Here is an 18,805-nt window from a genome sequence, read left to right on the forward strand (position 1 = left end):
TCAGACTAATTGAAAGTTCTGGTTGATTATTTTATTAGTTTCACACTTTCACAAGACTTACTTTGTCAAACAACTTGCCGTTTGCTTGAACCCACTAAAAGACAGAATACAACATCGCCGATTTTTGTTTCATTTCTATCTCCAAAGTATTTTGATATCAAAAATGTTTTCGGGATAAGGAGCACTTGAATTATGAGCCAGACATGTAAGAAAAGATGAAAAGGGCCGCTAGTTATTTAAAAGGTATTTTATTTTTTAAAGTGCAGTTGTCGATCGGAAGTTGCACACTTCTGGCGCATGCGCAAACACATGGAACAGTGGTAAATAGTGATGGGATCGGCAGTTCTTTTGACTGTACTGAATCACTAGAATCAGTTCCTTGTTCAAAAAATTTGTTCACCGAATCACCCCCCCCCCCCCCAAAAAAAAATGGGGGTGGGGGGGGGCGTGCGTAATACAGACAGTACAGTGCAGACATTTGCACACTGCGTAGGGACTCGCGTTAATCTAACAACAACAACAGTTGCAGTAGAATGGATAATAATAATAATATGAATCAGAATTGATCCCCAAGGAGAAATTTATTTTTGTTACAATAACTGTGTAAATAATAGCCTATGTATGTGTACATACATTAGTTATTATTTTTTATTTTAAATCTTCTCAAAACAGCCTGCCCTACACGTTACCCTCCGCCCCTCCCCCTCGCGTCGCTGCTGCTCAGCCTGCACGGATTTTCTTTAACTTTATGTGTTGAGATAACGGGGACGTGTGTTTGTTTTCATGTGGCTTGAGTCAACATTAGCCGTTAGCTTGGAGAATGAATGGAGAACGGATGCCAATGGCATGAACATACTTGCCAACCTTGAGACCTCCAATATCGGGAGGTGGGGGGGCGTGGTTGGGGCGTGGTTAAGAGGAGAGCATGTTTACAGCTAGAATTCACCAAATCAAGTATTTCACACATATATATAATATATATATATATATATATATATATATATATATATATATATATATATATATATATATATATATATATATATATATATATATATATATATATATATATATGTATGAAATACTTGACTTTCAGTGAATTCTAGCTATATATATATTTTATTTTAATTTTATTATACATATAAATAAAAGACATACTTGAATTTCAGTGTTCTGCCGGCTATCCGGTAGGTGGCAGTATTGTCCTGTTTAAGAGTGTCACAACATTGCTGTTTACGGCAGACGAACTGCTTTACAGTAGACTAAACGTGACTGCTGTTGTTGTGTGTTGTTACCGCGCTGGGAGGATGTTAATGAGACTGCCTAACAATAAACCCACATAAGAAACCAAGAACTCTCTCTGCTTGTTGTGCACTCTACTCTCTAAAAGCCGTAGATGTTATGACGTCATTGACGGGGGGAGAATCCCTCGCGGCATTGGGGCAAGCAGAGCAGAGAGCGAGAGCGTTGTCGTTCACTGAGTGATTCATGTCGTTAATCCGCGGTGAACGAATCGTTCGCTCAGTCCTCCCCCCCCCCCCCCCCCCCCCCCCGCCCTCTCATTGGCTGCGTCGTTCGCCGACGTCGAGGGTTCAGTGAGTCACAGAATGCGCCAGTTCCACTCATACCGGCATGGTCGCGGCGGAGCTCAACTGAACTGAGAAAGGAACGAATCAGTTCATGAAGTGATTCGGTTCAGTACGTTCACTCAAAAGATTCGTTCTTTCGAACGAATCGTTCGCGAACGACACAACACTAGTGGCAAAGCGGAAAGTCCAAGATGGCGGACTAAGCGGCGTGGCTTGCCGGAGAAGTTTCACATTTACGATCTTATAGATTCAAAAATAGCATCAAATACCTCAACTATTCGCCACCAAACGCACTTTGAGTGTGGAGCGATGGCGTGTTATCTGAAGTGAAGATTGAAGACGTGATAGAAGATGGACGACTACTGCTATGCTAAGATGGCGACGTCCGCTAAAAGAGAACATGAGAGAGAATCAGCGCCACCAACGGAGATAAAGATGAAAAGCGAAGACGAAGGTGAGTGAGTTGCGTTCCCTCATTTGAAAGCTATTTGAATTCCAAGCCCTAAAAATAGAAATTAGCCGACTTTGTTAGTCAAGTCAACTTTATTTATATAGCACGTTTTCAACAACTTTTAAATTGAACCAAAGTGCTTTAAAAAAAAACAACAAACAAAGAACATAAACAATGAATATGCTGAACAAGATAGTGCAAATGCAATACGGTAAAAGGGGTCGGATAAAAAGTAAAACATTTGCAGAATAACAATAATAATAAAAGTGCGACAAATTGAAAAATACAACTAAAGCGAAGGGGTGGGAGGGGGGGGGGGGGGGGGACTAGAAATGGTGGCCTAGTGGGCGGACTCAGCTCGGGTCAAAGGCCAGCGTGAAGAGGTAGGTCTTAAGGAGGGTTTTGAAGACCCCCAGGCTCTGGGCTGACCTAATGTGGAGGGGAAGGCTGTTCCAGAGCTTAGGGGCGGCAACGGAAAAGGCTCTGTCCCCTCTGGTCTTTAGCCTGGATCTGGGGGCCGCCAAAAGCATTTGGTCAGCTGACCTTAAGGCTCTAGACGGAGTATGGTGATGCAGCAGCTCGGTCAGGTATTGTGGGGCCAGACCATTTAGGGATTTAAAAACAATTAAAAGTCATTTAAAATCAATGCGGTGACGGACAGGGAGCCAGTGGAGTGAGGCCAGGACTGGGGTGATGTGCTCGCGTTTTTTGGTACTGGTGAGGAGACGGGCAGCCGCGTTTTGCACAAGCTGCAAACGGCGGAGTGATGCCTGATCAATGCCAGCGTACAGTGAACAATGTAAACAAAGAACCTCGATCCAAAATGGCGGAAATGTCTGTTAGAAGTTACCGCAGTAGTAAACAGTAGGCAAGCAACGATACTTGGTATAATCCTGCGTGAATCCGCCTTTATTGACCGTGATTTTGTGTTTTAATATTTTTCAATCAGACTTTTTGTTTGTGTCTGCAAAGTTTCTCATCCTCTGATACAACATGTACTAAAAAACTCTGCAGACACTTTTTATTTATTTTTTTAAATAATTTTTGAGTTTGTGGATAAAAACATTTTGTCCCTGAAATAGTCATTAAACTTTATAAATATTGTTTAGTAAATGTTAACTTGAAATAAAAGTCCTACAGTATTCAGTACACCACTGATACTTTGTTTCCTGCAGAATGTTTGTGATGACAAGAAAAAAAAAGGAAAAAAGGTTGTTCTCTTTACCCCCACAGAATGTACAGAAAAGAAGCAAAACTGTGGTCCTAAAACCAGGTACGGACCGAAGCGTGGGTTACCTGTACCGTTACACCTCTAGTAAACACAATTATAGACATGAACAAAATGACAGTTGTCAGCTGTGAGCATATATTACCTCCATCAAACATGGCGGAAATGTCTGTTACAAGATACTGTGGTAGTAAATAGTAGGGATGCAACTGTACTCGCTATTATCCTGCACGGGACAATCTGCCTTTAATTTTTTTTTTAAAGTGATATTAATCGAGATCGGATGGTATGCACAAAATAATCGTTATCATTTTTTTGCCATATTGCCCAGCCCTATTCCATCAGCATTTCAGTTCAGTTTCAGCATTTGGGCAGTTTCTACAGAAATTAGTTATGTTCATACTTTGTATTTTTTTGTTTAGCACTTAGCAATAGTGCTAATTGCTTGATCTGCTTATCACTCAGCTTCTAAAACTTGTAGCTCATCCTCCTTATATTCAGGCTCAAAAATATAAGGTTCTGGATCACAATTTGTCCCAAAGTCTTCTTTGATGGCACTCATGAAGTCTGCCTTTATTAGTAATAGTTGGTGGTGGTGTTGAAGTAAATAGCGAACGCTGCCATTTGCTTAAAATGATAACAAATGATGAAAATACGTAAATATTACATGTTATTATGAATCTCCACGACAATACATCGGCGAAGCTCTTTAGCTACGGAGCTAACGTGATAGCATCGTGCTTAACTGCAGATAGAAACAAAATAAATAAACCCTTGACTGGAAGGATAGACAGAAGATCAACAATACTATTAAACCATGGACATGTAAATACACGGTTAATGCTTTCCAGCCTGGCGAAGGTTAACAATGCTGTTGCTAACGACGCCATTGAAGCTAACTCAGCAACCGGACCTCACAGAGCTATGCTAAAAACATTAGCTATCCACCTACGCCAGCCAGCCCTCATCTGCTCATCAACACCCGTGCTCACCTGCGTTCCAGCGATTGACGGTGCGACGAAGGACTTCACCCGATCACAGATGTGTTCGGCGGCCCGGAGACGGAGGAAGTTAAGGTGAGTTCGGCGGCTAGCACGTCTGCTATCCACCTCTCAGTCCTCCTGGTTGTGTTGCTGTAGTCCTCCGCTAATACACCGATCCCACCTACAGCTTTCTTCTTTGCAGTCTTCATTGTTCATTAAACAAATTGCAAAAGAATCACCAACACAGATGTCCAGAATACTGTGGAATTTTGAGATGAAAACAGAGTTTTTTGTATATGATTCAATGTGTACGCATACTTCCCGTTTCAACCATTGACGTCACGCGCATACGCCATCATACATAGACGTTTTCAACCGGAAGTTTAGCGGGAAATTTAAAATGTCACTTTATAAGTTAACCCGGCCGTATTGGCATGTGTTGCAATGTTAAGATTTCATCATTGATATATAAACTATCAGCCTGCGTTGTCGGTAGTAGTGGCTTTCAGTAGGCTTTTACTTCCGGTAAAAGGAACTTTGAATGCTCCATGATACCAAAACATTTTGGACATTTCCATGGGATGACACTTCAAGTTCATATGTGAGTAAAGGCAGGTGGCCAAATACTTTTTTACAATAGAGTGTATTTCAATATTGTTGAAACAAATGTTTTCTACATTCTGTGATTGTAGCTTAGCTTTTCTGAGTCTATGACAAGTCATGTAAACATTGATCCATCATTCTGGCAAGGCACTAAATGAATGGCCATGAAACACTACACACTAGGGTTGTCCCCATACTAATAATTTAGTACCGGTACCGGTGGTACTTTAACTGTATAGATACTTTTCCAGCGACTTCCTCCTGAGGAATCCCGAAGCGTTCCCAGGCCAGAGAGGAGATGTAATCCCCCCATCTGGTCCTTGGCCTGCCGCGGGGCCTCCTCGCACGTCCCACTGGGAGGAGGCCCCGCGGCAGGCCAAGGACCAGATGGGGTTTTACATCTCCTCTCTGGCCTGGGAATGCTTCGGGATTCCCCAGGAGGAAGTCACTAATGTTGCTCTGGAGAGGGAAGTCTGGGGGGTCTCTGCTGGAGCTGCTGTCCCCGCTTTTCTTGTTGCACTCAAAGAACAATTTACAATGTTCCATATTACATATAGTCTGCTATAATCAAGGATTAGATTAGAATAGAACAGAAAGTTTTACTGACATTATATAAAGTTATTCTTAATTTATGGTTGCCACTCCTGGTCTGTGCTTTAAGAAAGATACAATTATTAATGAAGTACTAAAAACAAAACTATGAATACATGTACACAGATAAGCCATGTAGCAGGTAAAACACATTTATTAAAGACAAAACACAAATGGTAGGAATTTGTTACAAAATGTAGTCATTTCACTTGCATTAGTTTTAACTGCGCTAATATTTGGCATCAAGTTCTACGTATCTACATGTGCACAGCAGGGGAGCTGGTTAACTTATGAGAGTAGTATGTGTGTTTGTGAGAATGTCAACGTGTTGTCTGAGTGACGTCAGTGAGTGAGCGGGCGAGTAAAGAGAGAGCAGCAGGACAGGTGTAACAACTACATTATACCTGTCACTATTTAAACTCCTTGTGCAGATCTGAATGCTTATTATTCAAATGTTGACCTAAGTCTGAAGCAAAGGTGGTAATACTAATCACCACATTTGGCAAGGCGTGTTTTAAAGCAGCTGTTGGGAGAGTAGCGTATGTGTGTGTGCTCCTTTAAAGGCCTACTGAAAGCCACTACTACCGACCACGCAGTCTGATAGTTTATACATCAATGATGAAATCTTAACATTGCAACACATGCCAATACGGCCGGGTTAACTTATAAAGTGACATTTTAAATTTCCCGGCAAACTTCCGGCTGAAAACGTTTTGATATGATGACGTTTGCGCGTGACGTCAACGGTTGAAGCGGAAGTATTGAATTGAATTGAATTGAATCCAATACAAAAAGCTCTGTTTTCATCGCAAAATTCCACAGTATTCTGGACATCTGTGTTGGTGAATCTTTTGCAATTTGTTTAATGAACAATGAAGACTGCAAAGAAGAAAGTTGTAGGTGGGATCGGTGTATTAGCGGCGGACTACAGCAACACAACCAGGAGGACTTTGAGATGGATAGCAGACGCGCTAGCCGCCGACCTCACCTTGACTTCCTCCGTCTCCGGGCCGCCAACCGCATCGGTGATCGGGTGAAGTCCTTCGTCGTACCGTCGATCCCTGGAACGCAGGTGAGCACGGGTCGTGATGAGCAGATGAGAGCTGGCGTAGGTGCAGAGCTAATGTTTTTAGCAAAGCTCTGTCGATGTTCCGTAGCTAAGTTAGCTTCAATGGCGTCGTTAGCAACAGCATTGCTAAGCTTCGCCAAGCTGTAAAGCATTAACCGTGTAGTTACATGTACATGGTTTAATAGTATTTTTGCTCGTCTGTCTATCCTTCCAGTCAGGGGTTTATTTATTTTGTTTCTATCTTCATTTGAGAACGATGCTAGCACGTTAGCTCAGTAGCTAAGTGTGTCACAGATGTATTGTTGTGGAGATAAAAGTCACTTTAAGTGTCCATTTCGCGTGCTCGACTCTCATTTTCAAGAGGATATAGTATCCGAGGTGTTTTAAAATACATGGTTTAATAGTATTGTTGATTTTCTGTCTATCCTTCCAGTCAGGGGCTTATTTCTTTTGTTTCTATCTGCATTTGAGCCCGATGCTATCACGTTAGCTCCGTAGCTAAAGAGCTTCGTCGATATATTGTCGTGGAGATAAAAGTCACTGTGAATGTCCATTTTGCGTTCTCGACTCTCATTTTCAAGAGGATATAGTATCCGAGGTGGTTTAAAATACAAATCCGTGATCCACAATAGAAAAAGGAGAGTGTGTGGAATCCAATGAGCCAGCTTGTACCTAAGTTACGGTCAGAGCGAAAAAAGACACGTCCTGCACTGCACGCTAGTCCTTCACTTTCATGTTCCTTATCCACGAATCTTTCATCCTCGCTCAAATTAATGGGGTAATCGTCGCTTTCTCGGTCCAAATCTCTCTCGCTGCATTGAAAACAATAGGAAAATGTGAGCAGCCCTTCCTCCGGTGACGTCACGCTACTTCTGGTACAGGCAAGGCTTTTTTTTATCAGAGACCAAAAGTTGCAAACTTTATTGTCGTTGTTCTCTACTAAATCCTTTCAGCAAAAATATGGCAATATCGCGAAATGATCAAGTATGACACATAGAATGGATCTGCTATCCTTATTTGAATAAAAAAAATCATTTCAGTAGGCCTTTAAAGGCCTACTGAAATGATTTTTTAAAATTTAAACGGGAATAGCAGATCCATTCTATGTGTCATACTTGATCATTTCGCGATATTGCCATATTTTTGCTGAAAGGATTTAGTAGAGAAAATCGGCGATAAAGTTCGCAACTTTTGCTCGCTGATAAAAAAAAGCCTTGCCTGTACCAGAAGTAGCGTGACGTCACAGGAGCTAGTATTCCTCACAATTCCCCGTTGTTTACAATGGAGCGAGAGAGATTCGGACCGAGAAAGTGATGATTACCCCATTAATTTGAGCGAGGATGAAAGATTCGTAGATGAGGAACGTGAAAGTGAAGGACTAGCGTGCAGTGCAGGACGTGTCTTTTTTCGCTCTGACCGTAACTTAGGTACAAGCTGGCTCATTGGATTCCACACTCTCCTTTTTCTATTGTAGATCACAGATTTGTATTTTAAACCACCTCGGATACTATATCCTCTTGAAAATGAGAGTCGAGAACGCGAAATGGACATTCAGTGCCTTTTATCTCCACGACAATACATCGGCGAAATGCTTTAGCTACGAGCTAACGTGATAGCATCTTGCTTTAACTGCATATAGAAGCAAAAGAAATAAACCCCTGACTGGAAGTATAGATAGAAAATCAACAATACTATTAAACCGTGGACATGTAAATACACGGTTAATGCTTTCCAGGCTGGCGAAGGTTAACAATGCTGTGCTAACGACGCCATTGAAGCTAACTTAGCAACCGGACTGCACAGAGCTATGCTAAAAACATTAGCTCTCCACCTACGCCAGCCAGCCCTCATTTGCTCATCAACACCCATGCTCACCTGTGTTCCAGCGATCGGCAGAAGGACGAAGGACTTCACCCGATGCGTTTGGCGGCCCGGAGACGTAGGAAGTCAAGGTGAGGTCGGCGGCTAGCGCGGCTAGCGCTCCAACAAAGTCCTCCTGGTTGTGTTGCTGTAGTCCGCTGCTAATACACTGATCCCACCTACAACTGTCTTCTTTGCAGCCTTCATTGTTCATTAAAAAAATTGCAAAAGATGTCCAGAATACTGTGGAATTATGAAATGAAAACAGAGCTTTTTGTATAGGATTCTACGGGGTACCATAACTTCCGTTACTCGGACTTCGTCACGCGCATACGTCGTCATACCGCGATGTTTCAGCCGGATATTTCCCGGGAATTTTAAAATGTCACTTTATAAGTTAACCCGGCCGTATTGGCATGTGTTGCAATGTTAAGATTTCATCATTGATATATAAACTATCAGACTGCGTGGTCGGTAGTAGTGGCTTTCAGTAGGCCTTTAAGATTGGCAGTATGTGGGGTGAGTGACGTGAGTAAGTGAGTGGGCGAGTAAGGAGAGGTAGTGGTAGCATGTGCAGGAGTGTTAATAGCATGGTGGATGTCTGGTTGCGCCCTGTGGAAATAATAAATAAAGTGACCAATAGGGCTGCAACTAACAACTCATTTGATAGTCGATTGTGTCGATTATTAATTCGATTAATCGATTAATAATCGGATAAAACGGACAAACTACATTTCTATCCTTTCCAGTATTTTACTGGCACCATGTTCTTTCAACTTGCCGAATAAAACAAGGCAAATGTTACAAAAATGTTTATTTTTATAGAGTGCACCATTGTCATGCACAATAGCAACCATTTTGCTTGTGGGAAATTTCAAAGCTGGCTACTACCTTTTCTAACCATTCTGCAATGGTGGATGCTGAATGTCTTTCCTCTAGTGGCATGGTGGTAAGGCAGATTGACTTCATGTTCCATTGCTCTCCAATGTAATGGCATGTATTGCCAAGGTGGCTACACTTGTCCACACATCAGTAGTGGGAGCAATTTTGCTCTGGGTGGCTTTTATGTCAGTCTACACTGCTTGGAACGTCTGCTGGTACTTCCTCTCCATCACTCTGGTCACATGGGTCCTCGAGGGAAGAGTGTGACCAGGGTTGAGGACGTGAATCATTTGTCTAAAACCTTCATCCTCCACCATTGATAGTGGCCTCATGTCAGTTAGCAACATATTCAGGATAGCATCAGTCAATGCAGCCGCTTGCTGTGGTGTGCACACCTTCCTTTGTACCAAGTCGCTAACGCTGGCTTGTTTCTTTCTGAAATGAGAGAAACCATATAATGAACATACATAGCATCATTTACATGTAACTTAATACATACCTAGTTGATTTAATTCATCATTTCTGACAGAAAAGGCAAATACGTCACCACATTAAAAAAAAAGCTAAATTGAATATATGGACATTGGCATACACCAATAATAACACAGAAATGTAACTTATTTGTAAATGATTGATTTATATAGGCTAGTAAGGTAAAGTTTTGTACATGACAAGTTTCGGCTACCTTGCTTCTGCAGCCTTCATCAGAGGTGTCACGTGGTGTTAGCGTGACGTCCTCTGTGACGTGTTCTGTGGATTGTTCTATCTCACCTGAAGTGGTGGGATGGCGGTGTCCCCTGGTGTGCGCCGGAGGTAGGGCGGAAGCAAGGTAGCCGAAACATGTCGGGTACAAAACTTTACCTTACTAGCCTATATAAATCAACCATTTATAAATACACATCAGTAGGCTACATGAACCTCTTCAACATAGACAACATAGAAATGTAACTCATCAGATCTGAACTGAATCAGATTTTGTACACGTTTCTGTCAGGTTCAAACACTGACAAGAGGCAAAGAATTAAACAGAGACAGAATTCAATTTGGACTCAATATTGAGGAGAGTCGTTTGTACACTGTACCCTTGTACAGTATCTCAGCACGCTCCGCCAAAAGATTACACGCCTCCTTCTTTTATTTTGGACCCTCCCCGGCCACATGGCCACCGCTGTTTCCAAAGGACAAAGATTCGTAAAATAGTTCAAAAAGAGGTCCATAAAATTGTTCAAAAAGAGTTCCATAAAATATTTGAAAAATAGATCGTAAAATACATCAAAAAGAGGTCCATAAAATAGTTCCAAAATAGTTCGTTAAATACTTCAAAAAGAGGTCGTCTGGAAATTGGGCAGATCCTGCCATCTCTCCGCTTTTTCTGTTGATTAACATACATGAGAGAAAACAGAAAACCCTTCATGTGGCTTTCCCGCTTACACAGTGGAGTTTTACGAGCCTTCTTCTCGGTAGGTTTCAAAAACAGCTTTTGTCTTCTCACCGGGCCCTCAAATGTAACACAAAGTTTTTGTGATCATTTAGAAACAATTATTCTAACAGTTTCTGTTGTGAATAATAAAGGATTCATTTTAGGCTGCCTCTGAATAATAGCATGAAATATTCCAGCTCCTTCATAACGTTTAGTTGTACTAAAGCGTCACTCAAATCTAAATATATTTATATAGCTTTATTGGGCCCCGCTACATTGATCCATTATGAAACCAACCTGAGATATTTCTGTCCTTTACGTTTATTTCGTAATTGGTAACCGTGCGTTTTCTCTCTCAAAACAGAGTCAAATCTGCCGGAGACACATTATCAGCCCCGTGTTGCAACAAAGGGATAACGTTAACCTTACTCACAAAAAAGAGCTGGCGTGCTGAACTCATGAATGCCTGTTGCCACTCAAAACAACAAAGAAAATGAAAAGTCGTCGCACTCTCCAAAAAGTTCCTAACACTCTGAAAGTTAATACACAACAGTTGCTGCTGCGCTTCCTTCAAAAAAATATCCTCATTAACAAAAGATTAAAAACACACAACGACGGACACAAGGGATCAATGTACCCGGACTATGGACTTAAAAAGTTACGTAGCGTGAGTTCCCTTCATCCATGGCTCCAACATGTTTCCTCTTCAGGTGGCAATGTTGTACTTCCTTGCCAGGCGAGGTCCACGCTGCACATTTTGCAGGAAACGGTCTTCTTTGAAGTCTTTAAAGTAAAGTGTTTCCACACTTTTGACGACTAAGGCCGTACACTTTTCTACATTGAAGCAATAACCTCAAGATGTTTCTCCGCTGAACTATCGGTACAGTTTTCCTCGTTTTTCAAATGTTTCCAGGCACAAAGACTATAAAAATGGGAGCCATTACCTCCCTGCTTGGCACTCAGCATCAAGGGTTGGAATTGGGGGTTGAAATCACCAAAAATGATTCCCGGGCGCGCCCACCGCTGCAACTCTCTGCTCCCCTCACCTCCCAGGGGGGTGATCAAGGGTGATGGGTCAAATGCAGAGAATAATTTTGCCACACCTAGTGTGTGTGTGACAATCATTGGTACTTCAACTTTAAAGGAGACGGCGTGGTCACGTGAGCTGCACATGACACATCATTGGCTGGCTTACTGCCACCTCATGAGACGTAGCAGCAGCGCATGCGCATAGCATAGATCCAACGAATCCATGACTAAATTAATCGCCAACTATTCTTATAATCGAATTTAATCGATTAGTTGTTGCAGCATTAGTGAGCAAGTTGTAACTAATCGACGGCCTCGTCCTTCCGACCAAAGAGCGGAGCTTCATGGACCCAGTGTTACCCCCGACACAACATGGGCCCTGGAGGGAACGTCTCCCCTGCGCTCCTCGACCACGGTCTGGGAGCCCACAAACAGGAAATGTGTAAAGCAACCCTTGCAGAGCGGCGGCTCCCTGTTGAAAGTGTCACCTTTATTGTTAGTTTAGAAGCCCAAATACCTCCATATTGCACTTCACGCACCCTCTTTATTAACCAGTAGAATTGTCCTTTGTTGCCTTTCTTCCTCTCCACCATGTTATTGCTTGTATGCAGTTTGTGTGTGCGTTTTGACACACTCAACATCATGCGCCTCCGCTCTGTAGTCACCGCCACACAGCGGCATTCAGGTGAAAGAACGGTACCGGTACTTTTCAAAGGTGCTATAATACCGATTTCAATTGATTAGTACCACAATACTTTATTAGTAGCAGTATACTGTACAACCCTACTACACACACATACAGTACATAGAAGAAAGTGTGTTTTTGTTGTTTGTGTCTTGCAGACGTCCAGCAGCTGATCGGTAATCCAGAAGAAGTTTCCCCTCAGTTAGGGGGGAGCTCCACTTTGAAGCAGGAGACTCCACAACCACCCTGCATTAAAAAGGAAGAGGAGGAACTCTGCATCACTCAGGAGGGAGAGTGTCTTCTAGGACGAGAGGAAGCTGATTACACCAAGTTTCCACTGAGTATTCTCTCTGTGAAGACTGAAGATGATGAAGAGAAACCACAAGTAGACAACCTCTTAGCTCCACTATCAGATCGTGAGGCTAAAGACGAGGTTGAAGAACCTTTGAGCAGAGATAAAGACTGTGAAGGTGATATGAGGACTCACACTGACAACAAACACTCTGAATGCTCTACAAAGAAAATAGGTAAAACATGTTTGAGCTGTTCAATTTGTGCTGAAAGTTTTATTTTAAAGGGCCACTTAAATCAACACATGAAGACACACACAGGTGAAAAACCATTTAATTGTTCAGTTTGTGGCAAAAGCTTTTCTAAAAATGTCCACTTGACTAATCACATGACAACACACACAGGAGAAAAAACACTTAAATGTTCAGTTTGTGGTAAAAGCTTTAATCGAAATTGCCATTTGACTCAACACTTGAGAACACACACAGGTGAAAAACCATTTAATTGTTCAGTTTGTGACACAAGCTTTTCTCAAAGTGGCCATTTGACTCAACACATGAGAACACACACAGGTAAAAAAACATTTAATTGTTCAGTTTGTGGCAAAAGCTTTTCTACTAAGAGCATATTGACTAAACACATGAGAACACACACAGGTGAAAAACCATTTAACTGTTCAATTTGTGGTGAAAGCTTTTCTATTAAGAACCGTTTGACTGAACACATGAGAACACACACTGGCGAAAAACCATTTAGTTGTTCAGTGTGCTGTAAAAGGTTCACACATAAAGCAGACGCAGTAAAACACACAAGAACACACAAGAGAAAATAACCAATTAGCTGTTTAGTTTGTGGTATGTTGCTCATATGTGGTGACATCCCACTGCTCCCCAAGGGGATGGGACAAAGGCAGAGGACAAATTTCACCACATCTAGTGTGTGTGTGACAATCATTGGTACTTTAATCTTTAATCCACCTTACCCAGGACCTCCTCACTGCTTCTTTCACAAATATCTGAGGTATTCATACAAACTTGGATTATTTGGAGCATAATCTTATCCACTCATGACCCCATGTCTTCTCTGTATCTGAAACCTTCCTGAACAGTAAGATAGATGATGCTTCAAGTGCTTGGTTACTCCTTCTTCAGTCCAGGGACCTGGGGCCTCATGTGTCAAGTTTGTGCACGCTCAAAAACCTGCACTACACCCTTTTTCACTGCAAAGTTGAGATGTATCAAAACTGACATAATTAAAATGCAGCATGAGACACTGCACACTGATATAGTTCTGTGAAAATGATTGTCTTCTGTGCAAATGTAAAGAAAGTGAACAGTGTGTGATTTACTGCAATACTGTCAGTCTTTTAACTTTTTATTTGTGCTTTGTTGAAATTGTTCACACATTGCACAGCTTTTATTTTTCTATCAATACACATTATGTCTAGAAGACAGGAAGTAACTCAACACTCTTGAATAGTTTCTACCTCAGTTTGTATGGTTTGTTGAGTTAGCACAGGATTAATATGTGGAAATGACAAATGAGGTAGTTGATACATAGAATAGTTTTTATTCATGCTTTATTTAGTTTTTTGTTCAATCCTAGATGGGTTGTGAGTTAAAGTTTAATAGAAACACTGAGATTAAGTCTAAGTACATTGTGTTTTTTTAGGTGTTTTTGAAAATGCGCCATTTTTTTATCTCTAAATGTGTAACTAACTTGAAGTGTTTTGTCAAGAGGATTATTTGTGATATGTACATTTTCAGGATGTGCTTTTTCTATTTTTGGCCAAAGTAAAATGAACGAAATAATCTGAAGTTGTCGTGTTTTTAAGTTATCATGCCATGATTTTACCCGTCCCGCCCACGTGGAAATAGATTTTCCTCCATGCGGCCCCTGAGCTAAAATGAGTTTGACACCCCTGCTGTAATGTGACTCATGTGAGCAGGTTACTGTATAAACACATTTTGTTATAAGTTATAAAAATGTGTTCAGTTCTCAGAGACACATCAATGTCAGGCTGACAATCGCTCTTCCGCTTTCTCCAAACACGAGAACAAAGCAGCTCCTACTGACTTGTGATTGGTCAGACCGTGCCCATCTTAATCACATGGCTAATTTCAATATAATAAATTGCGATGTAACACAATTGAATATCTTATATGCTCAGACAGTAATGTGTTTATATAAGTTTGGATTGTGTTATGATGTTTGTAATGGGGAAAGACGTTAATGTGTCTTGTTTTCATGTTTGCATTTAAGATAGTTGACATTTAGCATGATAGCTGTTAACTGGCGATTAGTGATGTTAAGTGCCTAAGATGGTAGTTATTGATTAGCAGTGCGATGAGGGCTTTCTGCTGGTGAGTGATTAGCACTACAGTTAGAGCCACCTATCGCTGGGTAGAAATGAGCAGTTTTACCAACATTTTTATGTGAAACCATATTACTAACTGTCTGGTGTTTTACAGGATTCATGGAAGTTTATTGTCATAGCAGCACATGATACACATGAGATGGCACACAATTTAGTAGCACGTGAACAATAGGATTGGTCCTGGTGGAGATCTACACTCTTAGTGCTTTTCTTCTTTATTCAGAGTAATCATTTGACTTTATAAAGGTTTTTAACTAAAACAACTAAGTGGGTTAAAAAATATTTCTGTGTTTCTTGTAGTATTTAAAATGTAGGATTTTTTTCTTCAATGTTTGCCCTTTTTCTGGTTTGAACAACAGCCATGGAAAAAGTCTGTGCACGTGCTTGTATATATATATATATATATTTTATTTTCAAAGAGTTGTTGTCCATTATTTAATGTTAGATACTTTTGCTAACAATTGTTTTAAAACAAGATTAAATTGCCTTTATTTTGAAGAAAAAAAAATCTGCTGTGAAGTAGGAAACGGAAGTTGCTGGCTTCTAGCGCATGCGCAAATGTACTTGAAGCCAAGCAAAAAGACGAAGACCGCATGCTATAGTTGTTCGGAGATTCTTCGAATTCACGATCTTAAAGTCATATGATTCACAGCAAATATAGCAACAAATATCTCAATTGGTATTTTCCAAAGCCACGAAACGTGCATTGAGTTTGGAGCGATATCTGAAGTGAAGATTGAAGACGTGATAGAAGATGGACGACTACTGCTATGCTAAGATGGCGACGTCCGCTAAAAGAGAACATGAAAGAGAATCAGCGCCACCAACTTCCAGCAAATCACCAACGGAGATAAAGACAAAAAATGAAGGTGAGTGACTTGAAGTTTTGTCATTTGAAAACTATTTCAAGCCCTTAAAATCGAAATTAGCCGGCTTTGTTGAAGAATGTAAAGAAAGAGCCGCCATGATTGTTAGCTTGAAGAAGGCAGTGGAGTTCACATCAGAGGAGATGAAAGAATGCAAAAGTCAAATGAAGAAAGTGGAAGAGCAAAATAAGCGCTTCCCATGTTTGGCAAACGCCACATTTCAAATATTTAGCTCGCATTACTAAGCTAAGTTATTGATGGAGTCCATCAAGTTATTGGATGGATGTTAGAGTGGACATAGCCACTATCTCGAAGTCATCCTCCATCTTGTAAACACTGTAGCAGCTAGTGAAAGATTAAAATGATGTTGTTGCGCCAGGATTTGATTTTGAGCATTTTTTAATTGTATTTCCTAGTTCAGGGGTCGGCAACCCAAAATGTTGAAAGAGCCATTTTGGACCAAAAATACAAAAACAAATCTGTCTGGAGCCGCAAAAAATTAAAAGCCATATTACATGTGTCATGAGATATACATTTAATTAAGAGGACTTAAAGGAAACTAAATGACCTCAAATATAGCTACAGATGAGGCATAATGATGCAATATGTACATATCGCTAGCCTAAGTAGCATGTTAGCATCGATTAGCTTGCAGTCATGCAGTGACCAAATATGTCTGATTAGCACTCCACACAAGTCAATAACATCAACAAAACTCACCTTTGTGCACTCATGCACAACGTTAACAGTTTGGTGGACAAAATGAGACAGAAAAATAAGTGGCATAAAACACGTCCTAGAAAGTCGGAGAAAGTTATACATGTAAACAAACTGTACGGTGAGTTCAAGGACCGCCAAAATTAGTAGGACAAAACGGCGCTCGCCAAATACTCGAATCAGTGAAGCATGTTTAATATAAACAGTGTGATTTATAACAATTGGGGAGGTTTGTGTCATGTTTGTCCTCTACAGAAACCATACTAAAGCAAAAAAATAGATTTTTTTCCCCTCATCTTTTTCCAGTCTTCATACATTTTTGAAAAATCTCCAGAGAGCCACTAGGGCGGCGCTAAAGAGCCGCATGCGGCTCTAGAGCCGCGTGTTGCCGACCCCCGTCCTAGTTCTTAGTAGGGCTGAGTTAGGGCTGGACAATTAATCCCATTTTAATCTCAATTTCAATTAAGACATGACATGATCCTAAACATGTTATTGTAAAAAAAAAGAAAAGATGGAACAGCCCGCGGAACGTGCATGTAAATTCTTGAGCCTGTAAGGGTTAAAGGGATGAGTGAGTGTATGATTGAAAAAAAGACCATGTCTACTAGAATGTGCTCCTTTTGATTTGACACAGTGCTAGTATGTCTAATCAGTAATCACTGAACTCAACAAAAAAGGTAAGACCACATGATTTTCGCTTTAACTTATCTTCGGAATTGGCCATTAAAACATAATTTGCTTGTAAACGCAGAATTTCACGAAAATTGACACAAATGTGAGTTAAATGTTGTCATTGTGAGGAGAATAAACATTTGTTTGAGACAATAATGTGTCCGGTAACCCTCGTTTATCCCCTGAACTAAACAATGTGGAGACGGCCACTTGAAACAGCGACTAAACTATGAAGTTCAGTGTTTCCCATAAACTGCCAAGATACCTGTGGGGGCGTGGCTATGGGCGTGGTCACCATGACATCATCGAATAATTTGCATAATTTACTACAATGATATGATTTTCTCTAAAAAGGCTCAAAAAATGTATACTTACTAATTAATAATAACAGTTTTGTTTTAAACGTCCATCCATCCATCCATTTTACAATATACTTACAACACTTTATGTACATATTTATATACAGATTTGAACAATAAGTTATTCACTGAAATATATTTATTAATTGTGGTTCTTACAAAAAATATATCTTATAAAATATAAACGCTAAAATGTCTCTTAAAGCTCTGCCCCTTTAATTAGTGCATACTAAATAATTTAACTTTAGCCTACAACTACAACCATATTATTTACCAGCAACATAAAGTGAAACAGAGGCAGAGGTGTCCTGCCACAGTCAGTCAACCTCCTCCTCCTCCTGCTGCTGAACAGGTCGCACTGGAGCTAGTCTCGCTCGCCAGACCCTCCTCCAGAGAAGAGGGAGACACTGGAGCTAATAAAACCTGAACGCGCTAATCGGCCGCGATCATCACACACACGCGGTCCCATACAGCACCTATACAACACTGCTGGCGCATCTTCTTGCTCCGACTCTTTCACTCGCCATGCTAACAAAGTCGCGTTAGTTAGTCTGTATTAAAAGAGAAGCTTCAGGTGTGTATTTCTGGACAGAAGAGGAGCGCTGCCACCACTCGTTGTCATCCAGATAAGGTGCATTGGCTCGGCTCGGCTTGCCTCGCCTCTTTTTGTTAGTTTTTACTTGAAACTATACTACAATATTTTACAAAAGTAACAAATAAACAGAAAACAGTAGTGTTGGTAGATAGACACAGAGCTTCATCAAACATCTGATCCACTGAACAAAGAGCTCCAAGAATCTTGAACTTTAGACTGCCATCAGTTTTACTCCCTACACTTAAAGGCCTACTGAAAGCCACTACTACCGACCACGCAGTCTGATAGTTTATATATCAATGATGAAATCTTAACATTGCAACACATGCCAATACGGCCGGGTTAACTTATAAAGTGCAATTTTAAATTTCCCGCCACACTTCCGGTTGAAAAAGCCTTCGAAGGATGACGTATGCGCGTGACGTAGCCCGGGGAACAGAGGTATGCCTTCTCCATTGAATACAATACAAAAAAGCTCTGTTTTCATTTCATAATTCCACAGTATTCTGGACATCTGTGTTGGTGAATCTTTTGCAAT

General features: G+C 40.8%; 1 protein-coding gene across 1 annotated transcript; it reads left to right on the plus strand.

Moving 5' to 3' along the window:
* Positions 1 to 1,627: 1,627 nt before the first annotated feature.
* Positions 1,628 to 14,291, plus strand: LOC133631866 (zinc finger protein 501-like). The gene is made up of 2 exons (XM_062024035.1): positions 1,628 to 2,043; positions 12,549 to 14,291. The coding sequence occupies exons 1-2, from the start codon at positions 1,941 to 1,943 to the stop codon at positions 13,511 to 13,513; spliced, it is 1,068 nt and encodes a 355-aa protein (XP_061880019.1). The 5' UTR covers positions 1,628 to 1,940; the 3' UTR covers positions 13,514 to 14,291.
* Positions 14,292 to 18,805: the final 4,514 nt, after the last annotated feature.

Source organism: Entelurus aequoreus, linkage group LG17 (genome assembly GCF_033978785.1).
Source record: "Entelurus aequoreus isolate RoL-2023_Sb linkage group LG17, RoL_Eaeq_v1.1, whole genome shotgun sequence".
Taxonomy (NCBI): domain Eukaryota; kingdom Metazoa; phylum Chordata; class Actinopteri; order Syngnathiformes; family Syngnathidae; genus Entelurus; species Entelurus aequoreus.